Here is a 17,504-nt window from a genome sequence, read left to right as displayed (position 1 = left end):
TATATATATATATATATATATAATAAGCTGACTACGAACAGTGCAACACTAGTATCTAGCTAGCCTAAGCGCTTTCGACTCTCAATGAGTCTTTTTCAAAGGCAAATACAAAACATAGACAAGACAAACAAATAAAACAGACAAACCGTTGTCTTTGTAAAACTTTGTATGACTATGACATGTTGCGGCTGCTGAAAGATATGTTATATTGACCTAGAAATCGATGAGCCATAGCGTCATCTGTTACTTTATATACATTTATGTACGCGCAAATTATATTCCGGATATTTCATTGTTATAGTTGAAATTGTAGGCTACTGGGTGACTAATAAGCAAATTTAGAGAATTATTGAAAAGAGAACATGCCGCCTGCAGAAAGGTAATTTTATTTGTGAATGGCTCTCTTTTTCTACTCTTCTTGGTTTAAACCGCTTGGTTTCAATGTTCTAAGGCGGCGTATCCAGTAAGATTCCTTTTCTTTTCTGGTTTTGGAACTCCTTATGGGGTTGTGAGCAATTGCTGTAAGTGTGGCCATGGAAGGAGAAGTGTTCTGCGACTGGGCTTCTGTACAGTATCTTTTTCATCCAATCATTTCTATATTTTCACATATGTAAAATATACTCTTTTATTTTAACATGTAAAAATATAAGATTTCCCATCGTGCAATGCGATTCTTGATTGTGTGTGCCTACAAAAATTGTACCTGCAGCAACAAAAAACAGTACCTAGTAAGCAAGAACAAATTAATTATAAACTGCCTTACAGTTCAAACCTGGAAATTAATATATGAGCAAGAAATTTTACCAGATGCTGTTCGCGTCTCTCTGAAGTTATTTCCCTTTAATTTCTTGACAACAGCGAAAAACCTGTCGTGATGCATTGCATCGGTCTTGGCCTTGTTTTCAAATAGGGTCAAACAGTGCACAAAATGACATAAAATTAACCCGCTGTAGTTCCTTGCTGGAACAGCCTAACATTGTTTTCAGATAGGATCAAATAGTTCACAAAGTGACAAAAATGTAATTGATTACGACAGATTAGATCAACCCAAATCGTATCACTTTTATGAAGGTGAGGTGAATTTACGCCAAGTATGTGGGAGAGTGTGTTGTGCTGAGGAATGAGCTAAATCTTTTAAATTTCGATCCTGGAGCAATATGTATTATATACTTCAGTGTGAAATATATAAACCTATTGGCGAAATAATTTTCATAAAATGTTACACCTAAGCATATGATAGACAGAGGATGTTTTCTTTTCCCACGTTAATAATGGATATATTTCATCTTGTGGTACCATAAACAAACATGATATTTTAACGAGCGACAAATTTATCGTATTTGGTAGCACAAGATGAAATATATATGGTATTAACGTAGGAAAAAATATTTACTTTTTATTATACAACAAACTTGCTCCAGAATTGAAGTTTTGGAAGTTTTGGAAAGTAAACCCAGTCTTCGGCACAACACGCTCACCACCTACCCATATTTGTAAAAATTCGCGTCACTTTCATGCGCTGATAAATTAAAATTCTGACTTAAGAAAGCAGTAGAAATGAGTTGACCTAATCTGTCGCAGTAAATTGCAATTATGTCATTTTGTGAAGTATTTGACCCTATTTTACCCTATCCGAAAACAATGCAATGCTTTTTCAGCAGTGCACCATTTCGGGTTAACTTTACTGTTTTTGTCAAGGAAGGAAGGGAACATAACTTCAGAGAGACGCGAACGTTGGCCGGTCAGATTTCTTTACCAAAGTTTTAATTACCATGTCTGAAATGTGAGGCACTTTCCATTTACTTGTTCTAGCTCACCAAGTACTGGTTTTTCTTGCTGCTGGTACAACTTCTGTAGGCACACGCAATCAAGCGTCCATGGCATGATGGGAAATCTAAGGTTATATTTTTTCACATGTGAAAAATAGGGATGAAAATTATGGAAAGTATTTCGTCAATATGGTTCTATAAATTCCACATAAGTACATAATAAATAAAATATATGTTCTTTCCTACTTTAATAGAATATATATTTCATATTTGAAATATATGAATCAAACAAATATGAAAATTATTTCACCAACAATAATGTGCAGTTGACACTTAAGTATACAATGAATTATTTTTTGGCTCATTTTCACTATAAAAAAATGCATTTCCATAATTTGCCGGTAATGCATTTACATTGATTTTTTATAAAAAATATTCATGGCAAAGATGAATTTCGTACGAGCCTTAATTTCAATTTCTACTGACTTATGATATCAAATGTACTAGATACACTCGTGTATAAGTCAGGTGCAAACGCAATCTCCGGTGACCCTAATTCGCTGGTGCATTATGGGACGTCATCTTAGGGTATATATTGTTTGCAGATAGACTAGGCTTATGCATGAGTATATACGGAGCATAGTCTATCTTTTTTTCTTATGATGTGTGCTTGTTTAATTAATATCATCTTTCCATTTTCGTATCCACTGATATGGTATATATGTTGTTAATATATTATATTTGCTAAAATCAGCGCGTAGCATTCAACATGTTTATGATTATTTCATAATTGGAATTTTTAAAAAAAACAACACAAACTCCGAAAATTCTGTGCAACTAGTTTCCCATTTAATAATCACTCTCTACTCGATTTTTCTTTCTTGCCAATAGATATTGTGCATGGTGACATAAATAGACTCATAAAAGAAACTTATTGGATTCGTAAGTTAGATGATTTGTGTCCTAATCGTCTTAGCTCCAATGCACTGTATAAAATTGTATAATGTTTTAATTTTTTTTTAATTGATAAATTGTATATCCTTTATAACAATATAATTATATGTATGACTGTTTGTCTCTAATTTATGTTATTATTGTCATGATTATTTCATCAAATTTTAAATATCTTTTGTATTTTGATTATATCTGTCTCTCAGGGTACGCGTGCTTTTGACTTTCAAAGAAAACCCCAGTAAATACAAGATGGTATTATTACATAATACGTTTAAAATGTTCCATAAAATCGTTCCTACATTCGACTAGAATAGAAAGAATAAATGGGTTTTCACCACGAATGAATGATATTCTTATACAACCCTGGTCCTTGTATTCTACATCTCATTTGTGTTTCGTCATAATTATATTTAAATCGCAGAATAGTCATTCCAATGGTCGTAACATCTGAATAATGATTAGTTTCCATGGAATCTGGTTGTGTCATTCATTATTAGTTTTACAAATCTAGATTTTAATGAAACTGTACATTTTCTATATTTAAAGTTTTCAACCCATCTTTAATACAATATTTTGCTACTTAAAGTGATTTTGCCACAGCTAGACTTTGTCTGATAGTGAAGCATGTTTTTCAGCTCTTTGATTTTTTGGTATTCGTATTTGTCAAAACTGTTAAAGGAAACGTGAATATACGGGAGTCGAAAGTATTACATCAAGTGATCTTTCATGAGACTGATAATTCTCTTTTCTTCCATCCATTCCGAAAAATTCACATTTTTTATAAAATTTAAATAATATATTTTTATAAATTAGTATGAAAGACAAATCCGGGTGTTTATGCTGATTTAGATGGCGGCAAAGGCAATCTTTATGTACCGACATGTCGGACAAACGGAGTTTTCCAAAATACACTTTTAGCCTCCTCGGAAAATAGTCAGTAATGGTTAGACACGTGATAATGATCAATTAGTTACAGTAGAATATTTAAATGTAAGAAAGCATCATATTTTTTAAAATAGTTCTCATTCTCTTAGAAAGATTCCTATTATTCTTAGCTACTGAACAAGATGATTTGTTTGTCTGTAGAATAGAGTTAGGTTGGAGAGTACATGTATTAATGCCAATGGGTATCAAGTAAGTCTTTGAAAAACGATTTGCTTTTATAAAAAGATATGAATTTTATAATTTGTTAAATTCTGAAATACATACATACATACATACATACATACATACATACATACATACACACATACATACATACATACATACATACATACATACATACATGCATGCATACATACATACATACATACATACATACATACATACATACATACATACATACATATACACACGTATGTACATACGCACGAACGTACGTACCTACATACATAATAAATAATCCATCTTATGTACGCATGAAATAACGGAGAACAATCATGTTACGCGTCAAAAGGCAACGATAGTACTGATTCAGTATTGATGTTCTTATACTTGTGACCCCCACTTCCCACCCTTAAGAATTAAAAATAAACACAAAATAAATAAGCCAACGTACCACCAATGACAGCGTTTAAACGGATTTTGTGTATCTCACACGTCTGTCCGTGTGAGTGTAATTGTATAAACTGTACAACGCTTGAAGTCACGTAGACTGATCACTTGTTAAGTTTCTGGTTGTGCGAAATAGCGATGCCTCTTTATGGGAACTATACAATGTTGCAAATTTCAATATAGTTCATGAAGTACACTGAACTACTTGATGCATCAAAGCAAGATTGAAAGATATGTTCAGAACACGTTTATTGCAGTCCAATTTACATGGAAGATTAAAGGTTAAAGATGTCTTTTTTGATCTCACGAAGTTATTCAGGTCATCATTCGCCATTTCGGTAGCTTTGTCATGGATGTGATATTGGTTTTGTAAGGATTATATTATCTATGAGTACGACAACTATAACACAACATACAAATATGAAGCATATTTTAATGTAAAATAAATGAATTTTAGAGAGATTTTATTCACCATAGTAAGATGGATGTGAAACATTCGTACCTTACGTGGAATATTATTCATTTCGGTAAGATAACTTTCGAACCGATGAAAGAAATATAGGAAATTAAACACGTATTTTTTTTAAAATTTGATTCTTTAGCAGACAAGGCTTTTGATATTGTCTGTCTGCAGGGTTGGTTGTTTAGAGCACAGAAGAAAAACAAGAATTTTGAGTTAAAGAACCAAAACAAAACACACACAAAGAAAAAAAACCAACCAACAACAAAATTATTTCATTCTCTAACTCTCTCTCACAATCGTAAAAAAACATTTATATTCAATAATAAAGAGAAAAAATATATTTCGTTTGTGATGATTAAAAACGTCAGGTTTGTCTGTTGAGAACTTTTCATAATAATGGAAAGCATTATTTGGCTTAATGTAACATTTTTCTAATGAGAGGTACTATGTAAACACAATATATTTTTTATCTAATGACGACATGATCTTCCTGCTGGATATAATTTAAAAGAAGAACCACCGACCCACGAGAAGCTACTGGCAAGCTTTCTCACTTACCCACATTGGTTGAATCCGAGACTCGAACCGGAGCAGACAGAGGTGAGATGGCAGTGATCCGTAACGGAGAGCGCCGCTTTAGACCACTCGGCCACTCGGGGCCCCTTATGTGCGCAGTAATAATGTTGTTGCTGTGTAATGATGAATCTGCGCTTGTGTATTTAGTTTGGATTGGAATACGGCATACATTCATTTACGTTGTTTCTTGTAGTGTATTTTGTTTATATAATTAAGTCTTAAGTAGAATAAAAAAATGAGCACATAATAAAACGGTTACTGCATGTGTATGGGAAAATATGAACTCGTTTTGTCGGATGGATATACTGCACTCCCATGGTCGTGCAGTATTCTATCCAAAAATCTCGTTCATATTTTCCCATTCAAATGCAGTAACCTAATATTATTATATGCTCATTTTTCCCCGTTAACTTTACATTGTCACAGTCGTGCAGTATTACCCGATACTGAACCCGCGCGCCAATACACATATATCATTCACGTGCATAAAGGAACTACTTTCTATTGTAAACGAGCAACGCCAGCACTTTTGATTTGTAAACAAATCATGTACACTCGCGTAGGAGGCGCTTTACGTTGTGGTTGTTTAAATTTGTTTCTGAATGAACTAAAACAGATGTTTCGTGGACTGCCACATACCAGCTGCTTTGGCACATTCCGCGTTGATACAATGTTTCGGATTTAAGCTAGCTACAGTATACAACAGACGCAAGAAAAGGTCCTTACAAATAACATACAAGTGACAAGTCATACACTGTCTTCTTTAGCTGGTGATAAGAATGGCAAAAAATATACTTACAGTTTTACATCCTGAATTTCCTTAAAATGTACGTTTTTAGTTCTGCAAATCCGAATTGCATGAGCCATGTCATAGGTTCTCAATCTTGATTACATATTTCGAAATTGTACTGTAATTTCGATGATAAGTGCAATTACATCCTCCTTACTGCACTCAAAATAAATAAGCATTAAATTCCATAGCGTCTTTTTGATAATTGCAATTGAAAGACTTCATATTTTCCCACATTATGATTTCAAACATTCAATGACAGAAACAGAAACACATTTGCAGATGTCAACACGCTTCTCCCTAGCTTCTTCAATCCCATGTATTTTATGTGGAATTGTCACATACAAATCCAGTCCATAATCACGAAATGTTGTAGAATCGAGAAAGAAAAAAATACCAAAATCTATTCATTCCAAGTCAAATGGAAAAGTTGTTGCAATGCATATTCATTTACAATATGACTCCAAATTTCAATTTTCACTAGACACGCCATTTTCTTTCGAAAGTTATGTCGAGCGCGCGACTAAGTTCAAATTTATCTGGGCGGAGTTATGTGCGCAGTAATAATGTTGTTGTTGTGTAATGATGAATATGCGCTTGTGCATTTAGTTTGGAATACGGCATACATTTATTTACGTTGTTTATGTAGTGTATTTTGTTTATATAATTAAGCCTTAGATAGAATAAAAAAGTGAGCATATAATAAAAACGTTACTGCATTTGTATGGGAAAATACGAACTCGTTTTGTCGGATGGATATACTTCACTCCCAAGGTCGTGCAGTATTCCATCCAAAAAAAACCTCGTTCATATTTTCCCATACAAGTGCAGTAACCTATAATTATTTAACTAAAGAGGTCTCATATAAACACATTCTATTTTAGCTAGTGACGACCTGAAGTTAACGGTGTAAAAGAAGACCTTGCAAGTGTCTGTACGTTATACACAGCTAATGCTATCTAAAACTAAGTCGATATTTGCCATCAAGGAGAATGGAAACAATTATAAGGTACTCTCTCTCTCTCTGTATATATAAAAATTACGGAACTGCCTTTGAGTTGATCATTGACTTAATTATGCATTCCGTATCCATTTTATATTGCCAGTACTGAGTGTGTGATTTGGATTTTTAAAGTAGATTTAACAATTTTTAGTCATATCGCTAAGATGTCTGTAGTGAGGCAGTTTATAGTAATATCTAGCACTGGAGCATCATGCCGCAGACATGTAATATAATGTCCCATCCAGTTACATTATCTTGACACTAGGCCGACCAGTCCTAACACTAACCTTTAATGCTGAGCGCCAAGTGAGGCAGCTGCTAGTACCATTTCTATAAGTCTTTGGAATGTCTCGGCCATGGTTAAAACCTGCGACCTGCCTCAGCAGAGGCGGACTCTCTAACCACCAGGCGACCGGAGCAGTCTAACAGTATTGAGTGTTATGCATGTCTATATTGTGTGTCTTACCTTGGCCAGTAATTGAGGGTAGAGACCTTCTTGTATACTCACATATATCCGTTTTTGTTGTTTTCAATAAAATATTACATAGCTCAAAAAAGACTAATACTGCAAGAGTAGTTTCATTCACAAAATGCATCAAACTGCCAGTCAAGAAGGACAAAAATAACTCCTCCAAATCTTAAGGAAGCACAAGAATTTGTCAACATATGCGCATATTTAAATGACTACCATAGTATGTACTAAGTTTAACCGCAATCCATAAAAAAAACTTTCAAAAATGCAAGACAATTGCATTTACAATGAAAGGTTCTGTCAGGCACTGCATTCTGCAGTAAGACAAAAATAGTAACTCCGATGATAAAACAACGGGGTAGCAAAGTGATTTGTTGATACGTGTATATCTTCAGGTCATGACCATAATATTTACCAACTTTAAAGGCAATCCATCATAAACTCTGGCACTAGTTGTGCCAGGGCATTTTTAACGGAATTTTTACAACTGCACAAATTACCCAATTTATGATAATTTGCATAGTGTACACCTGCACAAAACAATATTTTACAACTGAACAATTTTCTTTTACAATTGCACAAATTGACATCAACTGCACACTAAAAATAATGCCCTGATTTGTGCTAATGAGATTGTGCTGTATGGATGGACCCGAGTATTACTATAAAGAGAAGTAAAACAGTCAATATAAAACATTATTGACTGAGATAAATTAAACTATCTTTGTGTTTATACAACATGTATGCCCCCTTTCCCAGCTGCAGCAAAAAGCCAGTCCCAAAACCTCAAAAGTTTGACATAACCTCCTAATGGCATAAAAACATGATATCATTTACATATGCGTACAGAAATGCCTAACAAGTTTAATTTGTCAGCATTAAGTACTCTTATGTAGAATCATTCTAAGAAAGGTTCCATTAAATAAAAGGAATAAGTATATTTAAAAATCTAAAATTCTGTTGAAAATATAAAGAAATGCTACAATAACCTGTAAAATCTTACCCAGTTGTCCACATATGGATCAAAATATACCGTATGAATTTTACCACTTCGGCAAAGTCAAGTAGGTTTTGTGTAATCATACTAACACACTTCACAAGATGGATAAAGGTAAAGAGAGCGAGAAACAAATGATGACATCCCAACCACTGTGAGCAATAGGAGTATAAAACTGGGTTGCACCTCGAGTAAGCCATGGGGACATTTTCATACCCCAAGCAGCCAGTGCACCCCTAAATTTAATAAATCCCCATATATCATGATCATTAAAGGAGTCAGAGGTACATATTTTGTTCCTTTGTCAGCTCAAACAAGGTGCAACAATGATACAAGTACATTTATCAGGCAAATCCAAAAATATGTAAGCAATAAGTTTGGGAGTTTTAAGTAAGTTACATGAAATAAAACAATTAATTATCATGGATGCAAACAATTCAAATTTAGTTTCGTTTTCTTCATTCACTGGTTAATGTAATGCATAATTCTGTGAGAGAAAATCTCCCTCCCCACCTCCTGCCTGATGTTCAGCAGATTCCTACCCAGTATAGTTTTCGTCATACTCCTGAATGATTTTGGTGATTACAGGGTTGCATCTAGGATTTGGTAAGTGTGGGCACTTGCCCCCACTGAATCTGAAAAAGGGAGGACAACATAATGACAAGGGGGGGGGGGGTTACCTACCATGATGCTGTAATAAAAATAACTTTCAAATAGAGCAATAGCAAGTATAAAAAGTGTATTAAATGCATATATGTTCTGAATATTACAGGATAACATTAAATACATGTACTCTGTATATTACAGTATGTATAACACTAAATGCATACTGTGTTCTGTATATTACAGTATAACACTAAATGCATACTGTGTTCTGTATATTATAGTATAACACTAAATGCATATTGCGTTCTGTTTATTACAGTATAACATTGAAACCAAAATCTTGTTTAATAAGAACAGTATTTTTTTCTGCACACTGACCATTACATTATCAAACTGTGCACAGCAAATCATATCACTCCTCGATCCATTGTTATATCTTACAAAACAGAGTCACATATTTACTGTGCGTCACTTGATAAATATCATGCATGTAGTTTTATAATTTTCACTTCATTTCAAATCCTAAATTGCGCGTTTGTGAGCTGTATTCAATGTTTCTGCCAGGGGCTGATGTCCTGAAATTAGCAATTTCATGTATGAGGAAATTTTATTTGACAGTTTCTTCACACCAATTGCAAAGCATCTGATTTATTTCATTCGTTTCCAGTCAGGTCGATTTTGTCCAGTCTGAATTACAATATTTTTTTTGACGTTGGAAGGACACACTAGTTTCAGCACCGCCATCTTTAGCATCATCTGATACGTGGATTTGCTTGTTCACTGTTGCTGTGCCTATTGACAGAAAAAATCTGCACTCTGACCATCATTATAAGTATTAATTATAAAATAATGAAAAATGTCTCGAGTTTTAACTGGTTTTGCTATTTAATGCAATGTCCCGCCAAGCTAACCTCAGCTTCAAACATTGATAGGCCATTTCCATCAGATCATGAAATAGGTCATCATCGAATTGACAGAAATCAGAATTTAGCACACAGAAAATACGTGACATATTTCACAACTACTCAAGGACAACATATCTGTTGAAAGTGACAACTGGGATTTTTACAAGACAACATGTATCAAATAGCACATTCTTCACAACACCAAAAAATAGCGCACAATTCTTATTTCTTGCACGATTTAGCCCACATAGAAATCTTTGATTTGTGGGGAATTTTCACGATCGTGCATCCTAGATGCAATCCTGGATTATCCACTTCGACTCCTCTGGGACATCCGAGGTGTCTTTGACCTTTTTGATGCCCTGCGTTGTTTTTAACTGAAGCCTCTTGCTCCTTGACGCACATATATCTGTGCATTTGTTATCCAATATTTCCTTCACTGTTTGGAAGGTATCCGATTCCCATAAAGAAGGATGGGAAATCAGCCCACCATCTGCCCCTTCTTCATCTGAACTCATGTAGTTCTTGCCCAGCACCTTCCTTACTTTTGCCTTTTTTTCCACACTCCAAATTTCTTTCTTGTCCAAAGCAGTGAGTCTTCTTTTGGATTTCTGTTACATTATGAGTAAGAAAAATTAGACTGCACTTAATTACCTTATATACATACATACATATACACACACGTATATATATATATATATATATATATATATATATATATATATATATATATATATATATATATATATATATATATATATATATATATATATATATATATATATATATATATATATATATATATATATATTACTACTCAGCCATGGACTTATTGTCTATGATTTTAGTTTATATTTTAAGATTAATATTACTTGGAGATGAATATGTTAACTTGAGTTTGAATTCAGGACATTGGTATCCCCTTTGTGAATTTCTGTTGTACCTGCTATTTGCAACGTTCTTTACTAAAGTTTTAGTAATAGAACTGATCTTGGGTACTAATTGGATGTAAAAGTCGATCGAGATGACTATTTTCAGAAAATGGTAACTGCGATATTGGTTAAACATTCAAATTGGAATCAGTCTTGTTGTTGTGATCAGATTTCAGTTAATTTGTTTATTTAAATTATTCATATTAATTACAACGTGCTCTTTTACTCTCTGACTAAATCATTATCTTGTAAATTATTGTGAATGCATTCAAGGATAGTTTGAATTATATCCTTGTAAAACATCAGTACTGTTGGAATATTAGTACATTCAGGTTATTGATACCACAGCAAAGTTCAGATCAATTCAGAAATATCACTGGAATTCATTTGGAATATTCTGTACTTTTTACTTGTGATAGACATTTTATGACCGTTAATTAAATTTTGACCGTTATTTAGTATTATTTAATTCACAATACTTTTAGTTCCTTTTAAAGTTTCACTCCTATTCTTGGTAAATTAATTATTTGTTGAACTTGACACAATTTTGGTGTTTTCTGTGTTACTTAGTTTAAGACTATATAGTCACTATATGAGTCATACACAAATATGCAGAATGTCAATGGGTGTAATAGATGTATATATATATATATATATATATATATATATATATATATATATATATATATATATATATATAAATAAGAATTTAGATTCGAAATTCTGTATATATATATATATACAAATGATATAGATATAGACCTCAGAATACACATTTAGGTATGTCAGATAGAAGAATTTATCAAATTATCTAACCTTTCACCACTCATTTTACGCCATATATCATTTTATACTCAACGCATTATATCATATTTACACTAGGCGAAAACTTTGCTAAGTTTCAAAGTACAAAACTGTAATCTACAGAACCAAAATGCTTCTAAATCAGGTCCTTAAGGGGGGTTTAACATTGTTAAAATATCAGGTTTTTCGAAAGTTCTTTGGGATCTAATTCCAGAATTTAGCTGCATACTGAAAAGATTGTAATCCATACCTGAAGGTTCTTAAGTTTGGAAACTCCATGGCATTTACATAACTAGAATATTAACAAGATCTTATTAAAACAAATGTAAACTACCAGATCATGTAAGTATGGTGGTCAGTTCTTAGTTTAAAATTTGGAAAATGTCATGTCCCTGGTCTTTATCCTTCAGGTCTGGATAGTTGATACAATTACCAAATCCAGAGTAGAGTTTTTTTAAATCATTAAATACAAATCTCAGAGATCCTTCATACATTTTTTCAAGTTTGCTCAAATTAGCGAGACTGCTGAAAGTTCAGGTTAGCGGAGAGTGGATGAAGTTTGCCATGATTAGAGGGTGATACACGCAAGTTATTCTTCACTTGTCATGTATTATCCAAACGATTTCAGCGCATTTAGTTGTTTGAATGATTTTGAGCATATTGAAGGGATGCCTTTTTGCTAATTAAGGTTTAGCATATACTCTAAAGTAATGTTAATATACCATTTTGTTCAAAAGATCATACATAATGATATGAAAATAAGAAAAAATAGTTGCTTAATTATTTTTTTATCAGTTTCGAGGTATCGCTCTACAGTTTTCTATTTTACTTAGGGTTAGAATTTTAATGAAAACGAATTTCCCCGTATTATTCAAAGAACCTTCAATTTCCTTTATTTTGGTGTGTGATTGATGGGTGTAATATGTGTTATTGAGAATACAGCTTGGCTTTACTCCAGATGTAAATCTTTCAAAAAACTGTTAACTCCACTTGGTCATTTGTAATTTCTGAACTTCAGAGGTAAATTGTAAACAAAGAGCAAATAACATGTGTAGATTTAATATATTTGGTAATTCATTCATTGCAGTTTCAGAAGCTGGTATTGACTAGTCTGCCAAAATTAATTTTCCCTATTTAGAATAGCTGCTAAAGATAGTGTACTTTAGACTAATTCAGGCTGATTTTTTTAGCACAAGGGAGCAGTCACTTTAGTTAGCAGTGTGCTTAGATCATGCACAATTTCCACAAGTACAATAGCTAAAGAAATGTCAGCCATATTACATCAAAGTAGCATAGATGTATGCCAAGATTCTCTCCACTGTGCATGTTTCAAGTGCAAAAAACTTCACCTTACATACATCATTCTCTCAAAAGTACATAATAACTGGTGCCCCCACCCCCCTCCGGTTAAGCGTTACTAATACCCGGACGTGGAATGGTTACGACCCTGATGGTTAAGGGTTACTGACTTGAGTGTAACAAAACTCCCATCACTACGACACTACCATTTCAGCATTAGACTGATGTATCTTTTGCTTTAGCATATCAGCAGGTGTGTGTGTGTGTGTGCGTGTGTGCGTGCGTGCGTGTGTGTGTGTGTATGTGTGTGTTTTAACGAGTGGCGAATAGTTTTTGGTACCACAAGATGAAATATGTTCGGTATTACCGCAGGAAAAGAATTTTTTGAAATTGTATATCAAACTTGCTCCAGAATTGAAGTTTAGAAGATTAAACTCACTGTTCTGCACAACAAGCACCTGCACACCCTATTCTAAAAGTCACCTCATTTTCATAGTCTGATCATATAAACATACTAAACTTAAGAAAGTAGTTGACATAATCTGTCACGGTAAATTACATTTTTGTCATTTTGTAAACTATTTGAACCTATCTGAAAACAAAGTCCAATTCAGCAATGCATCACAAAGGGTTTTTGTCGTCGTTGTCAGAGAAGTGATGGGAAATAACTTCAGCGAGCTGTTAATGACTTCTGGTCAGATTTCACTATCAAGAAAAGTCCATTCACCTCATGTGGTACATTCACCAGTTCTTTAATAATCTTCAGATTAATTCAACGAATCGGAGGTACAACAGTAATGAAGGTTGCAGCAATCCGATATCCGACGTAGGCATTACAGCAGTTATTTACATTATTTTGTATGTAGACATTTAGAAACAAATTATATTATTTAATTTTTTTCCACAGAGAATCAATCGAACATGCTCCAAGTTCAATGAAGGAAGCGATCATTTCGGTAACTGAAGAGGACAACGAAGCAACAATTGCAAAACGCGGTCCACTTTGCGAACATCTGTTATCTAGAAAATGGCTTCACACCCAGAAAAGTATCAATGCTAAATACCCATGCACATGTAAAGAAGAGCCCAGCTGCTGTTCAAAATGTACAAGCTCTTTTGCACCATGCGCAAACACAACGAAGACAGATGCAATATTCAAACTCTTGCCGATTTTGGACGTAGTACGAAAGTACAAATTCCGTAAGTACTTTGTCGGTGATCTTCTGAGCGGCCTTTCTGTGGCATGTCTCCATTTCCCACAAGGGATGGCATTCGGAATTTCGTCTTCTTTGACCCCAGCCTACGGGTTGTACACATCTTTCTTTCCTGTCATAATTTATATGATATTCGGAACGTTACCCTATACCTCCATGGGTACACATGCAGTCATCGCCCTGGCGACGGCTGAACTTGTCGAAACTGAAGCCAGCAGGGCCTTTCCGGAAGGACCCATCGCCTTGTTCAATAATTCCAGTGAAGCAAACACAACATACACTGCTACGCCTGATGACATTCTACTCTACAAGGTCTCCATCGCTGCTGCATCATCATTCTTTGCTGGAATAATTTTGTTCCTTCTTGGCGTCTTTAGGCTTGGTATCATAACGACTTACCTCTCAACTTCATTTATTGGAGGCTTTGCAACTGGTGCTGCTTTCCACATCTTTACCAGCCAAATCCAGCCGGCCCTTGGTCTTCAAATACCAATAGTTAAGGGGATCGGAAAAACTGTTCTCACATACATCGCTATCTTTAAGAAAATTAGTTCAACCAACATAGCTTCATTTATTACATTCCTGACTTGTGCCGTTATTCTTATTCTCGTAAAAGATGTTATCAATGAGAAATTTAAATCCAAGTTAAAGGTGCCAATTCCTATCGATGTAATTATTACCATTGTGGCAACCGTTATATCTCATTTCGGAACATTGCATGAAAACTTTGGAGTAAATGTAGTTGGAAATATACCTACTGGGATTCCCAAGCCCACTATTCCAGAATTGTCAGCATTTTCCTCTGTAATCGGCAAGTCTGTTGAAATCGCAGCATTAGTATTTTTCTTAACAATTTCTCTTGCAAAGTTGATGGCTGTTAAACATAATTATGAGATTGATGACAACCAGGAATTGATAGCTTACGGTCTGTCAAATGTTGGTAGTTCTTTCTTCGGCTGTTTTGCTTCGTGTGGTGCTCCTCCTAGAGACCTGATTTTAGATGCCTTAAATGCCAAAACCACGCTGAACGCAGCATTTTGTAACCTTATAATGTTATTTTTTCTACTTTTTATAGGACCTTTGTTTAAGTCACTCCCAGTTCCGGTTTTGGCAGCCATGATTATAGTGGCGGTCAAAAGTCTTTTGGCGCAAGTTTTGAAACTGCCATCAATATGGCGAACCAACAAATACGATTTTGTCATATGGTTTGTCACGTGCTCCACCACTATATTGATCGATATTCCTTATGGACTAATATGCGGTATCGTTTGTTCGTTATTTATTGTTGTTCTTCAAAGTCAAATGTCACGTTCATATTTTGTTGTCAAAGCACCGGAGGAAGACATTTTCCTCAATCCTGACAAACACACTGGTTTGGTAGACAACCCTGAAATAAAAATCTTCCGAATGGAGTATTCCCTTTATTATGCCACAAGTGATTTGTTCCAGAAGCAACTGTATCAAAAACTTGGAGACCCGCGAATTCTAATAGACAACATATATAGTTCCTTCCCAGAAGAAAGAAAACTCGTCTCCGAACAAGGTAGTGACGATTCAAATGTATTAAAAACAAATGTTGATCTTGTATCTTTTAAACTGAAAGATCTGAACAACACGAATACAGATATAGATGGTGTATCTGTGAAAGTTGAATTCAAAGAGGACTTGGGCAACAAATCAAAGCTTCGTATTATCATTCTAGATTGCCGGCATGTTAACTTTATGGATATAAAAGGTGCCAACACACTCAAAAGTATTGTCTCTGAGTACAAGAAAGTAAATGTTACAATTTTCCTCTCTGGATGCCCTTCATTCATGATTAAAATGTTAGAAAATTATGAATATTTCGACGGTATTTTAAGCGATGAAGTTTTTTTTGACCTAGAAACCAGCTATGCTGCCGCTCAGATGATTTTGCTAAAAGAGAATGAAGGCCATGAAGAATAACAATGATGATTTCAGATGACATTATCACTGATGCTTAAGCCAGATTAAAGCAGCAATCCATGACATATAAATGATCTAATTATATTCTTCGTGTGCTTCTATCATGGAAGTACACCAGGGGTGCACAATCCCCGGCCCGCGGGCCGAATCTAGCCCACGAACGTGTTCTAACCGGCCCTTAGGGCAAATTAAAACAACACAGAAATCTGGCCCATGAACAGTAATTATATTAAAGAAATTAGTGTTTGCGGCCCTTGAGTGGTCTTAGAAAACGCAATCTGGCCTTTGACCTAAAAAGGTTGTGCACCCCCTGAGCTACATCGATGCCTGTCTTGAGAACATTCATGATGTGTGTGTGGGGGCGGGGGGATTTGGATTTTTAACGTAGCTTTAACAATATTTCAGTCACATGGCTACGATGTCTGCAGTGTGGCAGTTTATAGTGATGTCTAGCACTAGGGCAATGTTTTTCATGCTTAAATTGAATTCAACAAAAAACAATGATCTTGAAAGCAAGAATTAAATAAAGAATATGGCGGGGTTTTCTTGTCTGGGCTTAATCATATCACAATTACTACTAAAGTGCAACAAGTCGCTAAGTAGAATGATTTCTGCTTCATAAACATATTCGTGTCTATTTTTTAAATGCTACTATTGGGAATTTTGATCGGTTTCATCTCCATCATCTCAATTTCGTCATCACGATCGTTGTTGTAAATGTTGTAACTGGTTACTGTTTTAATTAATTGTGCTATACCATTTTGCTACTCCAAATTGCAAAAAAATATCAAATTACATGAAAGGAACTAAAATAAAATCTTATTCGTCAAGGTGTCTCAGGCAGGATTTTCACAGAGGTTAAGTTTCTAAATCATTCTTTATGTGGTATGAACATTTTCCCGTAATTAGTCTCAAAGTATTTCCTAATAATGTGTCACTGTTAATCCACGGTTAAAGGGACTGACTTTCCCATTTAGAACCATTCTATAATTTGGAACATTATGCTCTACTACTACTACTACTACTACTACTGATACTGCTATGACAGTTGGGACTAATAGCAAACTAACAGCATTAATATTACGAACAGTGTTAACACCAAGTCTAAAACATATGCTTTAAGATTATGCCATTGAACTATTGCTATCGTAAAACAAAGTTAGAATCAAACATTTTTAACTGAAATACGTTACATACTTACATTCGTGACTGTCAGGAT

General features: G+C 34.4%; 1 protein-coding gene across 1 annotated transcript; it reads left to right on the top strand.

Annotated features, from left to right (window-relative positions):
* Positions 1–362: 362 nt before the first annotated feature.
* Positions 363–16,285, top strand: LOC149803348 (prestin-like). Its single transcript, XM_089953917.1, has 2 exons — positions 363–379; positions 14,032–16,285. The coding sequence occupies exons 1-2, from the start codon at positions 363–365 to the stop codon at positions 16,283–16,285; spliced, it is 2,271 nt and encodes a 756-aa protein (XP_089810043.1).
* The last annotated feature ends 1,219 nt before the right edge of the window (positions 16,286–17,504 follow it).

The sequence above is a fragment of the Sinohyriopsis cumingii genome, chromosome 3 (assembly GCF_028554795.1).
Source record: "Sinohyriopsis cumingii isolate HCF-2022 chromosome 3, ASM2855479v2, whole genome shotgun sequence".
In the NCBI taxonomy this organism is placed as follows: Eukaryota; Metazoa; Mollusca; class Bivalvia; order Unionida; family Unionidae; genus Sinohyriopsis; species Sinohyriopsis cumingii.
This window is presented reverse-complemented; position numbering and strand designations above follow the sequence as displayed.